Source organism: Mesoplodon mirus, assembly GCF_964341445.2.
Source record: "Mesoplodon mirus genome assembly, chromosome: 9".
In the NCBI taxonomy this organism is placed as follows: Eukaryota; Metazoa; Chordata; class Mammalia; order Artiodactyla; family Ziphiidae; genus Mesoplodon; species Mesoplodon mirus.
In genome coordinates, this window is record NC_138985.1 from 46,009,625 (window position 1) to 46,030,830 (window position 21,206).

The 21,206-nt window shown below is 41.3% G+C and overlaps 1 protein-coding gene across 1 annotated transcript in view; it reads right to left on the minus strand.

Moving 5' to 3' along the window:
• Positions 1-19,765, minus strand: part of TSPAN13 (tetraspanin 13) — a 40,974-nt gene extending 21,209 nt beyond the window's left edge. The window contains exon 1 of the mRNA XM_082631655.1: positions 19,459-19,765. Coding sequence (XP_082487781.1) covers positions 19,459-19,521 — 63 coding nt within the window. The 5' untranslated portion in view covers positions 19,522-19,765. The remainder of the gene's footprint in view (positions 1-19,458) is intronic.
• Between the last annotated feature and the right edge of the window lie 1,441 nt (positions 19,766-21,206).

The following is a 21,206-nucleotide window of genomic DNA, read 5'->3' on the forward strand; positions in this document are numbered from 1 at the left end:
ATCTAGACTGATGCTTGAAAAAGCATCTTGGCATCACAGCCCAGCCAAGGTGACATATAAAATTAACCAACACTTGCAAGCTTCAAGTCCTGGGTGTGATGACTATTTACTAACTTAATTAAATTCAGGGGCAGGACATTTACTCTGTATTTCTTTGAGTCTTAGGGCCAAAAAGATCAGAAGCATGAATAATATGACACATAAAATTCTTCTAACCCATAGTTTTAAATAATCCTTTGGGAATTGTACCAACTCCTTAACAACATTAATGAAATTCTTACTACGAGTTAAGTATTCATCAACAAATGGTTGGTGCCCACTACACATGGAAGCCAGAGACAAGCTACCCCTAAATACTGAAATTTAAATTCATATAATTTTCATGTGGAACAAAATATGTTCCTTTGATTTTTTTTCAACTGTTTAAAAATGTAAAACCACTCTTAGTTGGCAGGCTGTACAATAATAGGCAATGGAATGGATGTGGCCCATGGGCTGCAGCTTGCTGACTTTCATTCTAGAATTCAATGTAGGAGAGAATGAAAAACTACAATGGGACAAATCATTGCTATGTCAGAGATTTTTACAAAGTGGGTCAGAGTAGAGAACAATAATCAAAAATATCCAGATAAACAGAACACATCAAAGACTGCAAAGGAACCATAACAGAACACATAGTAGGCTGAAAAATGACCCCAACTGAATATTACCATATACAGCAAAAGAATGAATGCTATATCACATGGCAAAAGATGTGACTCAATTAAGGGTCTAAAAGGGACAAGCTTATCCTGGATTATCACGCAGCCTCTAAGTGTCACCAAAAGTATCCTTATGATGGGCTTCCCTGGTGGCGCAGTGGTTGACAGTCCACCTGCCGATTCAGGGGACATGGGTTCGTGCGCCGGGCCGGGAAGATCCCACATGCCGCGGAGCGGCTGAGCCCATGAGCCATGGCCGCTGGGCCTGCGCGTCCGGAGCCTGTGCTCCACGACGGAAGAGGCCACAACAGTGAGGCCCACGTACCACACACACACACACAAAAAAAGTATCCTTACAAGAGAGGCAGAGGGAGAGTAGAGACAGAGAGAGGAGACAGCAATGTAAAGACAGAGGCAGAGGGTGATGTGACCGCAAGGCAAGGAACGCTGGCAGCCACCAGAAGACAGAAGAGGCAAAGTAGCAAGGAGGCAAGGAACAGATTCTCCCCTAGGGCCTTCAGAGGGAGTGCAACCCTGTCAGCAACTTGATGGTGAACTTCTGGCCTCGTGAACTGTTAGAATAGCTTTCTGCTGTTTTTAAGCCACCATGTTTGTGGTAATCTGTCACAGCAGCCCACACAAAACAATTCTCGCATTTGGAGATGAACAAGTCAGGAATGCATGTTACAGAAAGCTGCCTGATATTTTACCATCAGCGTAATCCCTACCATGTAGCTGGAGTGAATTATTCAGGTAGCCCTTGTCAGTACCCTCCCAGCAAACCAAATCCTTTATTTACAACAGCAGCATTTCAACAAAAGGAGAAAACTGCTCCCTGCTCTCTCAGCTACCCAACTTACAGGCTTATTAATAATGAGAATCTTTTCCCCTTTGAAAAATAATGTCTATAACTAAAAGGGGGGTAGGGCACTTTGTCACTTCTATAAGAAGTTCTAGCTTCCAGACTAGGCTTTATGCTGTTATTGAAAACATTATCTAGAACATTCACAAGTATCTTTTCTCTGATTTTTTTTTTCTAGGTAGGAGAAGAAAAAGGTTAACCCTTCTATGTACCTCTCACTCAACAGTATTCCTCACCAAGTTCGCTCTGCTGTGTCTCTAATATACTTTTAGTCTATCCCCATCACTGTTACTAGGCACCTCTCCTTTAAAAACGTTTGAGAGGATGTATCACTTTCTTATTGTCATTTTAACAAATTAGCACAAGCTTAGTGGCTTAAAACACCACAAACGTATTCTCTTGTAATTCTGGAGGTCAGAAGTCCAACATGAGTTTTACTAAGCTAAAATAACAGTGTCAGTAAGGCTTCATTCCTTCTGGAAGTTCTAGGGGAGAATCCATTTCTTTGCCTTTTCTAGCTTCTAGGAGCCACTTGCCCTCCTTGGCCAGTATATCCCCTTTCTCCATCTTCAAAGGCAGCTGTGTTGTATCTTCAAATTTCTCAGACTGCAACCTGCTTCTCTAAGCACATCACTTTCTCTGAGTATAAGCCACTTACATCCCCTCTTATGATTTGTGGTTATATAGGGCCCCCAGGTAACCCAGAATAATCGCCCATCTCAAGATGCTTAATTTAATCACATCTTCAAAGCCCCTTTTGCTATATAAGGTCACATATTCACAGGTTCTAAGGATGAGGATGTGAACCTTTGGTGGGAGAGGAGTATTACTCATCCTACCATAGAACTTGGGCAACTGAGTTCCCCACGTAACTGAGTCCTTCCTGCTACTCATACTTTAAAATATTGAAAAAGACTTAACATTTTATTTAAATACTTAGCTGAGGGACTTCCCTGGTGGTGCAGTGGTTAAAAATCCACCTGCCAATGCAGGGGACATGGGTTTCAACCCTGGTCTGGGAAGATCCCTCATGCTGTGGAACAACTAAGCCCATGCGCCACAACTACTGAGGCTGCGCTCTAGACCTCTCGAGCCACGACTACTGAAGCCCGTGCACCTAGAGCCCGCTCACCGCAACCAAGAGTAGCCCTCGCTCACCGCAACTAGAGAAAGCCCACACGTAGCAACAAAGACCCAATGCAGCCAAAAATAAATAAATTAATTAATAAAAAAGATAAGTAAATAAATTTTTAAATAATATACATTTATTTATATGTATATTTATATATATAGCTGAACGCAGAGAAACTATGGGAAACTCCCACAGGCCAGAAAGGAAAGGAGAACTGAAAGTCAGACGGCAAGCATACAACTGGCACTGTGTGGTCATGAGAGGGCGCGAAGGAATTCCCAGATCAGAACAGTCCCTAAAGGGGAAGGACCTGGGTGTTAAACCAGGCACAAGCGGGAAGTTGAACTAAGACCCTTGCATGTCTAGACCACCAGAAAGCTGAATTTCCAGTGTAAAAGGTCACAGAAAGGTCACTATACAAAATCAACAGCATGCTGATGCACCTCCAAATCTTTTCATGCATTTCCTTAAAAGCAATTTGTAACAGGTCCCCAAAATATGACGTACATATAAATAAATCTAAAAGAAGTATTACAAGACATCCATGGAGAAAATTATGTAATGAATTGAAGAACATGAAAAAGACCTAAGTTAAATGAAGAGATTTATCATGTTCATGGTGGGAACACTCGTTATAATAGAGCATCAATTCACCTCCAATTTAGCCTACAAATTTCATGTATTTCTAGTCAAAGTCTCTTGGTTTTGGGTAAAAATTTATACAATGATCCATTAAGTTACATGGAAGAATAAATGTATCAAAGAGCTAGGAACATTTTTAAGAAGATTAAAGAGAAAGGCCTGTGTCTGCTGCACTTTTTCTCAGCCCGGATACACCGTCATTAGCACCCTGCATAAGAAATGCTCCTAGTGGCAAATCAACCTTTGTCAGTGGTCACAATTAACTGTCCCAAATTCTGTCTTTGTTATTGCTTTCACCATGCTCTTCAAAACCTGAGCCTGACTCTATAGCTTTTGAATGTGTTTTTTTTTTATTTAGTAAAATTAAATATATAAACAAAACTAAAAGAACTAAAGAAGTTAAAAATAACCCAAACAAATATCAGAATTTATTATAATGGTTTGGTAATTAAAACCAAGTATCTAAACAAACCAACAGTGTGGGCTAGATGAGATATGGAATTCTACATCAGTAGGGAAAGAGCAGTCTTTAATTAATAGCTCTTCCACAACTACCTTCCCATTTTGAAAAATAATAGTAGTAATCTTTAACTCATGCCATAGACTTAAAGCCTAAATATAAAAAGCAAAATTTGAACTTTTGGGGAAAAAAATACAGAAAGATATTTTGCCTTTGTGGTTAAAGAAACACTCTTAAACAAGACCCCCCAAAAGCACATATAATACAAATATGTCATTTACTACATACAAGAAGTATTCAAAATGCTTTACATTTATTAACTAATTCAGTCTTCTCAACAACCCTAAGAGGTAGGTAGTACTATTGTCTCCATTTTCCAGATGGGGGAAGTTGTGCACAGAGATGTTAAGAAATTAGCTCAAGGTTACACAGCAAGGAAGGGATAGAACTGGGATATGAATCCATGTTCTAACCAACCAAACTATACCTCACATTAAAATTTTAAATTCTATATGATTAAAAAAAAAGGGAAAATGTTGGATATGCCTAGGACTAGAAGATATTTCCAGCACAGATGTATATATTAAACAACACTTACAAATCAACTTAAAAGGACAAAAAGCACACTGAAAAGTGGTCAAAGGTAATGAGAGGCAGTTCACTGAAGAAGAATCCAAAAGGCCAATAAACAAAAGAAAGATGTTAAATCTCATTATATATCAGGAAAGCAAAAATTAGAACAATGAGGTACTCACTAGTGAACATCAGAGTGGATCTCACATTCACTAGATTGGCAAACATTAAGCCTGATGACATGAGGATGCAGAGAACCTAGAACTCACATTCCAGTAGAAATGTCAACTGTTGCAGGCACTTTACAGAACAATTTGGCAGCACCTCAAAAAGTTACAGATATGTGTCTCTTACTAACCCAGCAATTCTGCTTCTAGGTTAATATCCAAGAAAAATGCCCATGTCCCCAGCCAGACATACATGTATCAGGATTTTACCGCAGCCTTGATTGTAACAGTAAAAAATGTAAAACAACCTCAAACACCATGACTAGGGAATTCACAAACTCTGGTGTGATCACACAGTAGAATACAAGTGTTAATCTATTTCTATTAAATCTATAAATTCCAAACATAAAAATGAAACAAATTGTATAAATATTGATAAAACAGACCATTTACATAAGTTTTCAAACGCAAAAACAACACTTTAGGACTTCCCTGGTGGCGCAGTGGTTGAGAGTCCGGTTGCCAATGCAGGGGACACGGGTTCGTGCCCTGGTCCAGGAAGATCCCACATGCCGCGGAGTGGCTGGGCCCGTGAGCCATGGCCACTGAGCCTGTGCGTCCGGAGCCTGTGCTCCGCAACGGGAGAGGCCACATCAGTGAGAGGCCCGCGTACCGCAAAAAAAAAAAAAAAAAAAAAAAGAATCCACCTGCCAATGAAGGGGACATGGGTTCGAGCCCTGGTCCGGGAAGATCCCACATGCCACGAAGCAACTAAGCCCGCAAGCCACAACTACTGAGCCCACACGCTGCAACTACTGAAGCCCACGTGCCTAGAGCCCGTGCTCCACAACAAGAGAAGCCACCGCAATGAGAAGCCCGAGCACAGCAAGGAAGAGTAGCCCCCGCTCTCGGCAACCAGAGAAAGCCCACACGCAGCAACAAAGACCCAACGCGGCCAAAAATAAATTAATTATTTTTAAAAAAAACACTATATATTCTCTGTGGTTGATTACCAGATCAAATTGTCATATATAAACATGCACAGAAATGACGTATGTTGATTTTAGGATAGTGAGTACGATACTTTTGGTGGGGATTGGGAAAGGGAACAGAGAGGGGCCCTGTAGCTGTACTATAACTTTGAACCTCTTAAAAAGAGACATAGCAAAACACTGGCATTTGTGAAATCAGGCTGTTGGGATCACATGAGTACACCATATTACTTTCTGTGCATATAAAGCATTTCCAAGTTACAAGTAGCCTGAAAATGTAACAACCCTTTTCTTACTGGTACCCCAATACTAAATTCTTCCCTTTGCTTTCCTCTATAAATCTGTCCAACTTGCCTCATCCAGCCTTTTTTCCCACAATTCCCCAAACATGGCTACTCACATCAAGATATTCTCATTTGTCTCTCAAATATTTCACATTAATTCCCAACTGTGCATCTCCAGGCACTGCTCACATTCTCCCCTACAATTTGCACCCACTTAAGAAAAAGGAAGGCTTTCAAATGAAGGTGGTAGAGACCTGAAGACAGTAAGCAGTAATTCACTGACTCTCCACTTGTTTATAACAGAAAGTGAAGCTCTAGGTCTGTCGTACGTGGGTAGACTCACGTGTGCATCTTGACACCACCCTATCACCTCCTTCTGGTACCCAACTCCTAAATACACATTCTCATTTGTAACGTGGAAGAGAACATGATTTAACTGTCCAATCAAAAACAAATTTTGCATTTATTACCACAACAGAGAAACTGTCCAAACATAAACTTACTTAAGTGACTCAATTTTCTGATAAACCCCCAAAATATGTTTGGTTTTTTTTAATTTTTTTAAACATTTATTTATTTATGGCTGAGTTGGATCTTCGTTACTTCGTGCGGGCTTTCTCTAGTTGCGGTGAGCGGAGGCTGCTCTTCCTTGCTGTGCGCGGGCTGCTCATTGCAGTGGCTTCTCTTATTGCAGAGCATGGGCTCTAGGCGCGCGGGCTTCAGTAGTTGTGCACGTGGGCTCAGTAGTTGTGGTTCGCGGGCTCTAGAGCGCAGGCTCAGTAGTCGTGGCGCACGGGCTTAGTTGCTCCGCGGCGTGTGGGATCTTCCCGGACCAGGGCTCGAACCCGTGTCCCCTGCATTTGCAGGCAGATTCTTAACCACTGCGCCACCAGGGAAGCCCTGTTTGGTTTTTTTAATAAAGCAAAATTGAAAACAACATAAATGTTTTTGGGTATGACTGCTGTCTCTAACACACTGTAACAAAAATCCCCAAGTACTCATAATTAACTTTTTAAATTAGAAACAACACCTAAAGTTTTATGATATGCCTCTAATTAGATCTGATTATCAGTGTTTCTTTAACTTTTACTAAGAAGGAGCCTTTTAAAGATAATAATGAAGCAATTTATTTCTGAATAGTGGTAATTGTATGTTATGGTTGGTTTGTAATTTTGAAGAGAATGGGATTATGTGAAGTCTTCCAAATGAGTGATATAAAAATTATGGATTCCAAAAAAATTCTAACTGTATAATTTAAAAGCCTGCTTGTAACTAGAACCTGGTAGACAAAGGAACTGCATGAATTTTTTGTTTAATAATAACAACAGTTTCCTTATGAGACCAATGGTAATAGAAAGTAAATTTAGACCTATGACAAATAGTTTCCTTCCTTTGGGAGACAGAAGGCTGATAAAAACAAATAATGGATCTGTTAACTTGTTGACAGCAATGTTTTTTATGAACAGGAAGCGCCAACCTTTCCTGTTCTCTCCTTAAAACAAAGAAAAGTGAATCATACAAAAAAGAGCTTTTAAAAGAGACAGTACAAAAGCTAAAATTTACGAAAAGCCACGCCAAGGCAAGATTATAAAAGTGTCTACAACTGGTATTGCTTCCCCAAGCAAATCCGTAAAAAAGGAGGTGGTGGCAAAACTACTAGTGCGCACATGGATAGATTCTTTTTTAAAAAAAAATTTATTTATTTTTATTTTTGGCTGCATCGGGTCTCAGTTGTGCGGGATCTTTTATGGTGGCGCCCTGGCTTCTCACTAGTTGAGACTCGTGGGCTCAGTAGTTGCGGTGTGTGGGCTTAGTTGCCCCGAGGGATGAGGGATCTTAGTTCCCCGACTAGGGATCAAACCCGCATCCCCTGCATTGGAAGGTGAATTCTTAACCACTGACTGCCAGGGAAATCCCATAGATTCTGATGAAGGAGGGCACTAGCGGCACAAAGCTATCTGGCCAGTGACCTTAACCGAGTCCCCTCATTTTATAGGTGGTAAATCAGAGTAGCAAAATGACATGCCCAATGACAGAGGCAGAACTGTGGCAACCTCTCTGTTTGGTGCATTTTTTTCTTCCTGTAGGACCATATCACAGTGCCTAGCAACATAGTTAAGTAATTTTTAACATCGAGATATAATAGTAAAGACAATATTATAATGCATAGGAAACTGTAGTTCTTGCTTTGTAGCCACATTGATATAGGTTTGATTAGCGTCTCCCTGACTTACTCCCTATGAGATCTGGTTTCACAGTCATGTATAAACGAACAATAAGGTCCTCACTCATACATCTTTGCTATTAGTTAACTACCAAATCCTTGCTTAGTCATTTTGTGCTTATTTTTCTTTTACCCGACCTAGAAAATTTGTCACGTATGCCGACATTCATATACAAGCACACAGTGCATTGCCTGGAGTAGGGGAGCAAGAAATCCTAGTTGGGGCTTCCCTGGTGGCACAGTGGTTGAGAGTCCACCTGCCAATGCAGGGGACACGGGTTCGTGCCCCGGTCCGGGAGGATCCCACGTGCCGCGGAGCAGCTGGGCCCATGAGCCATGGCCGCTGAGCCTGTGCGCCCGGAGCCTATGCTCTGCAACAGGAGGGGCCACAACAGTGAGAGGCCCGTGTACCTCAAAAAAAAAAAAAAGAAATCCTAGTCGGATGCACAGTCTTTATCTTTGAGATCACTCTAGCAAATAAAATTATTTAAAACTAATAAACATGTATTTACTCACTTTTTGGATCAATAACACACAATGCCACTCCAGAAGAAAGAAAAAAAATATTGTGCATAATGTTCTTTACAATCTAGCTTAAGTAGGTGTTGAAGCATTAAACCACTACAGGTCTTTCAAATGATGGAGTTGCTAGAACATTCTAGAATTAGGAATAGAAGATTCAAATTCCTACTCAGAGGACAAATGATCTCTGTAGGGGACATATGGTGTTTTTACAACCCAGCACATACATTTCTTATAAAACCCATAATCATAGTGTCTCACTGGCCCCCTCCAACCACTGCCAGCAGCAATCATGGTTGCTCATCCTCCTACCCACAGTGATTGGTTCATGGGTTGGGTCCATAAACCAACAGGGTTAATTAGTATGTCCCATATGATCATACAGGAATATTGAAAGAGAAAAAAAGAGTTCCTCTGGTATAGCAAGCCATAAGGACAATTAAAATTGATTCTGCCAGTGGCCATCTTGCACATGGAAAGTTCTGGCCCCAAAAAGAATCTACGCAGAGGCAAGCTGGGCTGAGAAGTGGATAGAAGGAACAAGAGAGTTCTGAGCTTTTCTGAGCCCCTTGATCCAGCCATACTTGATGATCCAACTACTGAATCTCCGAATTATATGCTTCTAAGAGTTTGTGCTATCTCACCAACATATTCTTTTAAGTTCATTTATAACTTATAAAGAATTCTGGTCAATGCAAGCTTCATCTTGCAAGTGTTTATCATAACATTTTTAATACTTGCATACTTGCAGTGACCCTGTCTCCTTCCCCACTATGACCACCTTCCCCACCTAGACTAACTCTAAATCCCTCACCTTGTCAATGGGCTTTTACAAAATATGAGCACTCCCTTTTAGCCTAAAAGACCTCCCTGAAACTTTTTACTCTAAGGACCAAACGAGAAGGGACTCAATGAGGCAGAGAAATGTCCTAGACCATCTCCCTTCTGCAAACACCCTCCCCAGGCTTACCAAATTGAACTCCAGCCTCAATTTTACTGCTAATCAGGTCAGTGGTTGCCTGCAAATTGGGAGCAAAGGTTATGTGGCAGGAGAGAGGGATTACAAAGGAGGATAAGGAAACTTTGGGGGGTTGATATGTTCAAGGTCGTGAATGCAATGATGGGTTCACAGGTGTATATATGTGTCACAACTTTATCAAATTTATACTTTAAATATGTGCAGCTTATTGTATGTCATTAATACCTCAATAGAACTATTCTAACACACACACACACACACACACACATACACAGAGCTTTATGAGGAAAAGCATTTTACAGCGTTATCCTTCTTCCAGCAGGGAACAAATCCTAATGCCTAGAGTTGCAGACGTAATTGGGTGACAAAGAAGAAAGTCACATACCAAGGATGGTAGGGCAGGATAATTGGGACCTTGATAACATGCTTGCATTGTGCACCTTCTCTAGATTACCTACTTGTAGGCATCTTGCTACATGAAAATAATAGAGCTTACTATCTGAAGCAGCAGTAGCTGGGTTTCTCTTACCTGCAGTTGGACTCTATTCCTAATATGGTAGTCTTTGATGGTCTTTAATTTAAAGCCAATAGATCAGGTCATTCCCATGCCAGCTATCTTTTGTTTCTAATCTCAGAATAAAGTCCAAATACCAGGCTGACAAATCCAAGAATGTGAAGGGCCTGGCTTACCTCTCGAGGTAACTCATTAGCCACTATTCCCCACCTCCAGTCATACTTTGAATTCTTCTAATGAGCCCTGTACACTTTGAGTGCCATACAGTCAAAGCACATGTTGACCTGATATTCCTAGCATGTGGCTAAGTGCCTGGTACAGAAGAGGTACTCAAAATACACTGCAGACTGAAAGAGCTCATGATCTTGCTCATGATGCTTTAGGGATAGGAAAATGCTTATTCCCTAACCTAATCAATATTTGGGGTGAAGAAATCCAGCCTCATGTGTTCCAGATTATTCTTTCTCTATATAACCTATAAAAGAGAGTTTCATTCTTTCACCAAATATCCACCACATTGCAGAAACAACATGCACAGAGAGACTTGAGTCATTTCTAGAGCAGCTACATTTTTTGAGCACCCAAATTCTACCAGGGTAAGTGAATTGCTTTGAGGACGAAAGAGGAACGTAGAACCTTTGAAAAAACTGGATGCGATTCTGCAGCTAAATCATTCAAAACTGTTTTGTCAGCACTAAAGCAAGAGAGAAGACGTGATGACAGTGGAGGGTAAGAAACTTAAAACAGTAATAAGACTTAAAAGGACTAGACCACCAAAATGTAACGCAGCATGCACCGAAACATTAAAAACTAAGGTCTCAGACCTCTCCATGGTTCAACAGTCCTAAGAGTAATTACACTTGACACTGAACTCTCCCTCTGAACTTCTGCCTAATGTGAAAAATTGAAGAACAATTCAGTCATTATGAAGCATGTGTTTCTCTGATACCAAACATCTGGATGGAAATTTGAAAATTCTGTAAATAATCTGGATGCTGCTAAATATCCAGACATTTAGTGTTGAAGCCAAGACCGCAGTTCTTCGTCTCATTTTCATTCCTCAAATGATACAAGGAAGGCTGATGTGCTGTTGTCACATACTTTTCTTCTCTATGTTCTCCTTGGTGCCAAGCAGATTGCTTCATACTTACAAGGCACAGAATACATAATATATGATATCTGCTGGGAAGAAATTATATAAAGAGAATCAAAAGTAAGGCGTCCGGACTTGCCATTTTCCAAGGATAACTAGTTTGAGGTAGCACTCACAGCTGCCAACCAAGTTTCAACCCCATCCTACGTCTTCCTTCTTCGGAGCAGTTTTGGGAGACAAGAAGTGGAATTATGGGCGAAACAGCCCTGCACTGCCTCCTTCATTCAATCAACTAAATGTCAACCATATGGCAAGGCTGTGCTGGGCATTCAGGAAAGCCGGAGTGACTGGGACACGGTCCTTACTGCTGAGGGACATACAGTCTATCATATGACAAAATAAAAGGGTTAATGCTTTTTTCAGTGACTTCCTCATTGATCAACTTAAGAATCATGTCTTAGTCCTCACCTTACTTAGCAGCATTTGACACAGATGTTCAACTCTGCCTCCTTAAAATGATGTGCATTTGGCTTCTAAGACACCCGCCTCTACCAGGTTTTCCTCCTACCTGACAGGCCATTGCTTCTCAGGCTCCTTGGCTGGTTCCTCCTTGTCTCCGAAAACTGTTATTATAAGAGTGTGCTTGGTTCAGTTCACAGATCACTGCCGTCCTCTACCTATCCTCACTAACTGGTCAATTTCATCTAGTAGCCATTCTAAATACCACTCTCTACATTGACGGCTCCCTGAATTTCAACCTCCAGCTATTCCTCTCCCCTGAACTCCACTGTTATTAGACTACCTGCCATCTGACATCTCCACTTGGGTATCTGATTGGCATCACATCTAATACTGAACCTCTTATGTTCCTTCCAAAGCCTGTTCCACCCACAGTCTCCCCATTCCCGTTAATAGCAGATTCAGCAAGCCAGTTGTTTAGGCCATAAATCACAAGTAATCTGTGACTGGTCTCTCTCACACCCCATTCTCATCCATCAGGAAATTATGTTGGCACCACCTTCAAAATACACCCAAAATCTGACCATTTCTCTTACTTCCATTGCTATAACATGGGTCCAAACCTCCATCGTCTTTGCTTAAATTACTGCAGTAGCCTTACAGGTGATCTCACTGTTTCTACTTTTGCCATCTATAGTCTATTCTCAATTCAGGAGCCAGACAAACTTTTAAATGAAAATCAGGCCCAAAGCCACCAATGGCTCCCCATTTCCCTTGGTGTAAAAGTTCAATTCCTTCAAACTGGGTCCCAGAAACTCTGACTCATTTCCAACCACTCCACCCACCGCTTGCTCACTGTGTCCCAGCCACAGGAGTCCTCTCTGCCCCTTGCATAAATCAGAAATACCCCTTCAGGATCTTCTCAAAGGCCGTTCCCTCCACTGAGTTTTTCCAGATGTCTGTCCTTCATCTCCTTCAAGTTTTTGTTCCACTGCTGTCTTACCGAGAAGGCTAATTCTGACCACCACACATAAAAATATGTCCTTATCCTCCCCTACCCCGCCGCCACTGCCCCACTGTGCTTCAGCCTTCTTACTCCATTTTTCTCCATAGCATTTTACCTTCTAACATGATGTATAGCTTATTTGCTTATTTGCTTATCATCTACCTTCCCCACCAAATGTAAGATCCATGAACGCAGGACCTTTTGGTTTGTTTTGCTCACTGCTGTTGTTCCTTAATTAATATTATTGGAATGAATAAAAGAAAAATTATTTGGGTTCGTCTTAACAATACATTTATGTTAGACTAATAATAATAAATTAGACTAATAATATAAAGAACCCTAGCCAACTATGATTCTAGTACAATTTTATGGAAAGCTGATTTGTTCACAGGAAAGGTTACAGGAAAACCTCAGATGCATAGGAGAGCTTGGCCAACAATGAGAGAGAAAAGAGAAAAGAGTATTTCAAGAAACATACTAGATTCTACAGTAGATAGATAAAAGCAATTCCTATTTATTATTTTTAACCCAATGCTAATTTTCATGTCTTAAAATATTTGGCTGTCTTCTAGATTTAATTTTGATCAAATTATCCTGTTTATGCAAGCTTTCATTAGGTATGTTTTACCTCTGGTGAAAAGGGAGCAGCCAATTCTGCAAATTCCATTCAAGAAGTATTTAGAGAGTATAAGCTCTGTGCTAAAAAAAAAAAAAAAAAAAAATGCTACAAACCAAAGGATGCAACAAAAAGAAAGCTATGATCTCTGCCAATAAACAGTGGGTAGTCTAGCTGGGGAAAAAGCAAACACAAAGCAATCTATAGTATGGAGCATTGGTATGGTTAATGGCAAAGACAGAGTAAAATAAAATCTTACAACACTGACTCTCAGCCCTCACTGTAATTTAGAATTAGCTAGGAAGATTTTAAAAAGGGTTTTTTTAACCAAAAAATCACATGCCTCTCCCTCTCTCTGAATCTGACTGAATTAGTCTGGGGTGGCACTCAAGTAGTAAGATTGATTCCCAAGTGAAAATTTAAGGAAACAATTCTTTCTGACTTAAGAAACGGGAGGCTTTGTTTGAGTAGTTTTACAAAGACAGAGCAAGGTATGACAGGTCAAGAGCAGAATATCAGCAAAGACAGGCAACAAAGGGCAAAATGTCTGGGGAACCCTCTGTGGCTGAAATATATGAACAGATGCACACGGGAAGAGCGGATGGTGAAACATCTTGAATGGCATGCTAAGGAATTTGGGTTTATTCTCTGAGAGTTTTCATCCACTATTACAGGTGCATTATTCATTTTACAGCGATAAGATAATATGGAGGAACAATTCAGGTGAAATGTGATAAGAAGGAAAACGAACTAAACCTAGCCTGTCTTCACCAGTAATTCATATGTGTTTGAGGTGATGGTGGCCCACTTTTAAACTACCTAAAACTGTATGCAAATTAAACCACTGAGATGTTCAAATCTCACTTTTCAAACGTAGGCTGAAATACAATTATTCCCCTAATAAATTTTCTTTCTTTGTAAAAGCCTCTTAATTATGTTGTTAAACTTTGTGAAAGAAAATAACCTCATTTCAAGTAAGAAATGACATAAATAGCACATTTCGGTAACTTTTAAAATCAAAAGTTGGGAAATTTCACAAACATATTTGCAACAAAGGCTGACTATAAACACCAGCTCAACAGCATCACGTGGAAATTCCAGGTTCTGTAAACAGTGAATCATTTTTAAATTCAAAATCCAAGTAAATATTCAGCAACCACTTAAATATTTTAAATTCATTCAGTAGTTTGAACAAGGGCCAAGAAATAACATAAGCCTAACCACACATTAAAATATTAAATAAGAATAATTTGAAAAATAATGATCAGAATTTTGCAAAATGTCAAATACAATAATTTGAAGGCAATTACAAAAGAAGATTTTTTTCTTTGGCTTAAGTATGAGTGTTTTTCATTTATTTTGGAGTAGAAACTGAACAAAATTATACTTTTCCAGCCCTCTGACCAGAATAGGACTTTAAAAAATGTACAGGAAAATCGTTCCAAATTTATACTCACCATACCTCAGTCATTTTTTTCTTACAACTGAAAGATTAATATTACTGCTTTGAGGGTATGAACTCTTGCCCCCATAGGGCCTGCTTGAGTTAACACCAGCCTGTAAGTGTTAGAAATCCCAGTAGCTTGAAAACCTTTCCATTGTAACTTACAGGTTTGTAATTCAGAAATTTAAAATAATTCAACTTTTTCCACGAAATTGTAACAACTAGCTCTTTTTTCTATAGCACATCCAAAGCATTTATCCACTTTCTCTCCTTTTATCCTAACAACTCCACAAGGGGAGAATGAAAAATATCATCACCAGTTTATAAATGAATAAAGTGAAACTCAGATGGAGACGTTTGCCCGAGGTTAAATTCCAAGCAAGTTGTAAAGTTGGTATTACAATTTAGGTTTTCTTCCGAAACCCAGCTGTTTTTCTCTCTATAGACTGTACAGATACATATTTATCTACTTTGTTTTACCTATTTTAAGACAACCTCAATTTCAGAGATACCTAAAACACAAATAAACATATGCCTTAGAATGAATGTAAATTGGTATAATTTTTGACTGCATGGAGATTTTTTCCCCAAAGCAACCCAAGATATAGAAAAAATATTGCAAAAAACCAACAGAAACCAACTTAGATTTTAGAATAAATATAGAATAAGAAACAAAACTGAAACTTCTGAAATGACCCTTATTTAAAGACCATGAGTTATTTTCTGTTCCTTACGTTCTTAATTAAAACTATTCATACATATACACACACACACACACATACATATAAACAGCAGTCGATTCCTAGAAGTCTTTTCTTCTCTGCTTATGAAGCACAAGGAGACATATTCAAAATGTTACATATTTTAATATAACACTTATTTCATACCTCCTAAAATTCCCCACAAATCACTAGGAATAATTAGTTATTTTTCACTTTTTGTCAAAATACTTTCAATCAAAATTATTTTAAAATAAACGATTAAAAATAAAATAGACCGTTTTCCCAAAGCAGTTTTCACTTGTGTTTATATCCTGAACAGTATCAAAAAGGCCAAGCTATTTCCACACTTCCCCAATTCAATCATACCTTCTCTTCCAACCCACAAAGACCTACCTTAGTCCTAAATTTTGTGGCACCTAAAGTCGGTCCTTCCCTTATATAGCATTAATTTTTCCACTCCATAAATCCCAACTAGATCCTGTCTTCACAGAGGAGGTACTTGCCTTTGTATGTGTTTATTATTTCCCACAGTTCTCAGCAGAATGCACACAGTAAGCAAATGTTTATTGACTGAAGAAAGTTCTTGAGATCATATGTAGAGAAGATAGTGAATGAAAAAGAGGCTTCATAAGGCATGCTGATTTCAAAGCCCAGTTTGGTTCACTGCTGTATTCCCAGACTGAGAACAGTGCCTTGCACACAGTAGACACGCAATAAATATTTGTTGAGTGAAGAAACATTCAGTTTCTAGAAATGTAGAAAGTTCTAGAGCAAGTCACTCTTTTTTTTTTTTTTTTTTTTTTTGCAATACGCGCGCCTCTCCCGTTGCGGAGCACAGGCTCTGGACGCGCAGGCTCAGCAGCCATGGCTCACGGGCCCAGCCGCTCCACGGCATGTGGGATCTTCTGAGACCGGAGCACGAACCCGTGTCCCCTGCATCGGCAGGCGGACTCTCAACCACTGCGCCACCAGGGAAGCCCAGTCACTCTCTTTTGTATAACATCATGAAAGTGCATAAAGAAAACGTAGCTTCTTCCTTTCCTCCCGTATCTATAAACTGTTGATATTCACTACACTAACGTAAAGTTGTTCATTACTAGGGATTCTATTAATTAAAACAACCAAACCATAAACAACAACAAAAATCAGCCACGCCTTTGGCTAGTGATCAGAACTCCGTGACAAGTTTGGGGGATGTTCCATCCAACCTATTTTAATGACATGCTTTCTGGACTGGTCAGGAATTCTGCCCTAATCTCAAGGTCATAAGCAGGCCACCTGAGCACGTGGACAGTTAGGCTGCCCTAAATTCCTCAAGAAAATGGTTCAAGGCAAGGGTGATGACTCAAAGCAGACCATGGCATTTACACCTGCCACGCCCATATGCAAGCCTGGCTTTACTAACACTTTTAGAAATAATCTCAGATCCAATCCCACAATTTTGAGCTTATTTCAGAGTCAGTGACCCAGGTGGGATTGGAACCTATAAAAGGTCCTCCTATTCATGCCTTAAAAAGAAATGTCTCCCAAGTCTTCAGCCTTAACCCTGCCCCCAACCACTTGACATTTCCCATCTTAAAATGTTGAAGTGAAACCAGGGAAGATACAGAATCTAAATAATAGCAATGGCACATTTTCCTCATCTATTTAAGACCTGGTTCAACGTTTACCTTTCATTCATTTCCAGTTTAAACTGCTGAACTCATCTAAACTTGTTCACAATGTATATGCAGTAGACACTAATTCATTTTAAGAAATATCCTTTTTCTAAAAAGCCTTAGGGTTTCCCTGGTGGTGCAGTGGTTAAGAATCCGCCTGCCAATGCAGGGGACATGTGTTTGAGCCCTGGTCCCGAGCAACTAAGTCCGTGTGCCACAACGACTGAGCCTGCACTCTGGAGCCCGCGAGCCACAACTACTGAAGCCCGCACGCATAGAGCCCGTGCTCCGCAACAAGAGAAGCCACCGCAATGAGAAGCCCGCGCACCGCACAAAGAGTAGCCCCCACTCGCTGCAACTAGAGAAAGCCCGCATGCAGCAACGAAGACCAAACGCAGCCAAAAATAAATAAATAAAAATTTTAAAATAAATAAAAAGGTTTAGATTTAAAAGGGCCAACCATCTTTGTAGTCCTGTGAATTTCCAATTAACTTTTACTACAGTGCTATTAAAATCAATAGAATACACTCTGAAGGTCAATAATTTAGAACAGATATAAAAGTCTTATATAATATGCTCCTTCAGAGTTACCTTTCTCTTTGCTTTCCTAATACACAAGAGATACAAGTAGAAATGACATATCTCAAAAGCAACAGAACCAGATTTAAAAATAACTTGCCTTTAGAAAAAAATATATATGGCATATTAATCTATATAGACCTCCTCAGTGACGTAAGTATGCAACGCAGACATTCTACTGTGTGTAAGCAGATACTATAAGGTTAAATGTCTGGCAAACAGGTAACTAAATCATGAGGGGGAGGGGCAGAAGTCAGCATAAAATGGGGAAGTGAAGTTCTAAACAGGCCGTTCATGCTAATAAAAGAAAATACCTGGAGAATTGGTCAGCTTTTACTTAATAAATAATCAATGTGATAGGCATGTTCAGGTGAGACAAAGGTGGATTCTCATCTGAAACTTGACATGGATCTCGGATTACAAGGACCTGAACCACCAGGTGGTCTAGAATTTTTCCCAAATCTAGGATTAGTGACATGTTGATTAGATTGCTACTAACTAGTCAGAAAGACATACTTTTTACAGGTTTATGTCTTGCTTTCAAAGCTTTGCAACCATGTTCACATACAAGGGAACAGTAATGCTAAAAGGACCCAGCCTCTCCCTCCTGCTGGGGACCACAGGCAGACTCCGCACTCCAAGGATGTAACCTAAGCTTGCACAGATGGCCTAGCTCTCTGCTAATGCACAGGAGCTGGGTTTGTTTGCAGGGTGGGTGCTGCAAAACAAACCCAGGTGTATTTATAGAAGGGAGCAAGACTATGATGGAGGGATGATGACAGAAGACGAAGTGTCTTCCGCATGGTAAAGAAGCCTGTGGAAAGATCTGGATCCCACAGCCTGGGTTCCACTTCTTGACTCGCCAACTATCAACTATGCAAAGTTATTAAAGCCCTTTTCGGTCTATTATCTTACGTATAAAATTTAGACAATGCCCCTTGCCTCCGATGATTGTCAGGAAAAGGAAAGTGTATGTAAAATCTGGGACGTAGTAGGCAATCGGTAAATGGCAATCTACTCTCCCATCCTCCGGTTCACCCCGAATTGCCCCTCAAAAATTACAAACATACACTGCAGGGTTAAAACTAAAAAGCCCAAGCTGGTTGGCAGGGAAAGAAACAACCTGGGTGGAGGCTCGCTTATTTACTGGAGAATTTTGCTTAAAATGGATTTAGGATATTGATAAGAGGGGAGATACATGGAAAAAGCATCAGGTATAAGCAAAACTCCCCCCCCAACTCCCGCTCCCCGCAAAAAGACATTCCTTTATGTAAGCACGAAACAAACTTCGGAAGCTGCGGATATCCTGTGAACCTACACGGTGGCCTCAATTAAAATCACAGGCGCACGCAGAGCTAAACACGACGCACACCATCCATATGCCGCCTTGTCAGTTTCAGATCACGCTATTTTTGCAAAACTGTCCTCAAACCCGAGGCAGCTCCCGCCTCCAAATCCGCCCCGGATGGGTTTGGGAGCCAAGAGTGAGTTGCAGAAGGTATAAGGATGGGAAAGTGGAGAGGTCTGGTCAAATAACTGAAAAACAAGGCGGTGGGTGAGGGGGCGGGGTAGAGCAGTGGGGAAGAGACGCGGCCAGTGAGCCAGAAAGACGGCGGCTTCACAATGAAAGGAAGAGACTGCGACAGTCGCCGGCTCCTGGTCCCCGGCGGGGACGGATGGCGAGGCCGGGCGGGGGAGGCCAGAGCGTGGGAAGACAGAAAGGGGGTGCGGGATGAAGTGAGAGAGTCATTGGCCAGACAGGGAAGTCATGGAGCACCCGAGCAGGTGCAAAGCCCCCAGGCGGGGAGGAACGGGCTCGGGATACTCACGGTGTAGAGTAGGTTGAGCGCGCACAGGCAGTTCTTGGAACACGCGAAGCCCCCACAAACCATCTTGGAGCCTGAGGTTCCCGGCAACTTCAGGTAAAGTCTGGCTCCGGCGGAGCCTCCAGGCAGCCTCTTTGTCCTTGCCTTCGGGGCCTGGCCGAGGCGACGCAGCAGCGGAGCCGCGGTGGGGAGCCCGGGGCTTGGGGAGGGGATGCAGTGCGCGGCGCGCCGGCACCGGTTCCAACCCGCTCTGGAACCTGCGGCCGCAGCAGCTGAAGACAGAGCCCGAGCCCGAGCCCCGCCCAGCACCCCCGCCTCGCCCCGCGCGCTGATTGGCCGTCGGCGAGGAACAAAGGTAGAAATATGCAAATAAATGCGCTCAGCTGGCTGGGATCCGGGAGGGGAGGGGAGGGGAGGGGAGGGGAGGGGAGGGGAGGGGAGGGGAGGGGAGGGGAGGGGAGGGGAGGGGAGGGGAGGGGAGGGGAGGGGAGGGGAGGGGAGGGGCGGCCCCTGGGAGAGGGGGAAGGGGCGAAGGCCTTGAGGGAGAGTGCCTGAGGCCAGAGTGTATGGCAGCGACCTCGCCTTGGGCTCCTGGGGAGCAGGTGAGGAGAAGAGGGCGGGACTCCACGGAGATCCACGCTGGCAGGGAGAAGGATGACAGCACCTCGCGGTTCTTGGCCCCAGCGGGTGACGTGGCACCATTTTGAATGAGGTTTTAAAATTAAACCCCTGGCCTTGTTTGAATGAAGGAAAAAAGGAAGGAATGAAGCAATAAATGAATGAACGTGAACGATTTAAAAGAATGAAGTGGTGGAAAATGAAAGGAAGGAAATAAGTGAAAGAATAAACGGAGAGATGAAATCTCTGCTTTTCTCAGAAAATAGGTAAGGTATATGACCCATAATTGTGACTCTTGTCAGGTCAGATGTATCCTACAGGGATTTGCAAAAATGCTGATAAACTTTATCATGCATGCAAAAGAAAATCAAGAAGTTTTTTTGTCTTCCAATCTTGCATTTCAATAAGCTGAGGGTTTTTTCCCCACAAACTGTGAAAAATTTTAAATGACACAGTCTCCACCTCTGTCAATTCATTATCACTTTGAGTGTCTATTATAGAAATGCTTCATGTATCCTCAGATTCCTCACCTATAAATTGGGATATTAACAGTATGTCAAGCGCTCTTTGCAGAGCGCCTGGCACAGTGTAAGGACTCAGCTAGTCCTTAATATATGTCAGCTAGTATTAATATATCTAACAGTTTTTGAAAACCTGCTGTGTTCCAAGCACTAAGCTAAGCCAATAAAGGTTTGGTTATTTCATGGTGCCTTCTACCAAAAAAGGTTCTTAGAAATATTCAGGTACTTATATGAAACCTAAGGGCTCATGCTGAGTAAGTTATGTGATAGCAAATGATACTGTATATGTTAAATAAAATATTGCAGCTGATAAAAATAATTTGTCTTCTTGGAATTGTCTGCTTCCTCTTCTAATCTCTCTTTACCTTCCCAGACCCGACTTCACCAAGAAAGCCACATTAATTCATTAGCCTTGGTATTCCACATTAACCTTTTGTACACACCCAAATGAGTTCCTTTTTTTTTTTTTTAATTTTAATCTGGAAAATGACCCTCAAACCCAAATAAAACTTTTTGGCTCAGCTTTCCATTTGAGAAGCCAGAGGCTTATTAAAGAAGAAGAATTAGGGGGGAAATCTATTCTTTCTCTTCTCATTCCTGGATGTCACCAAC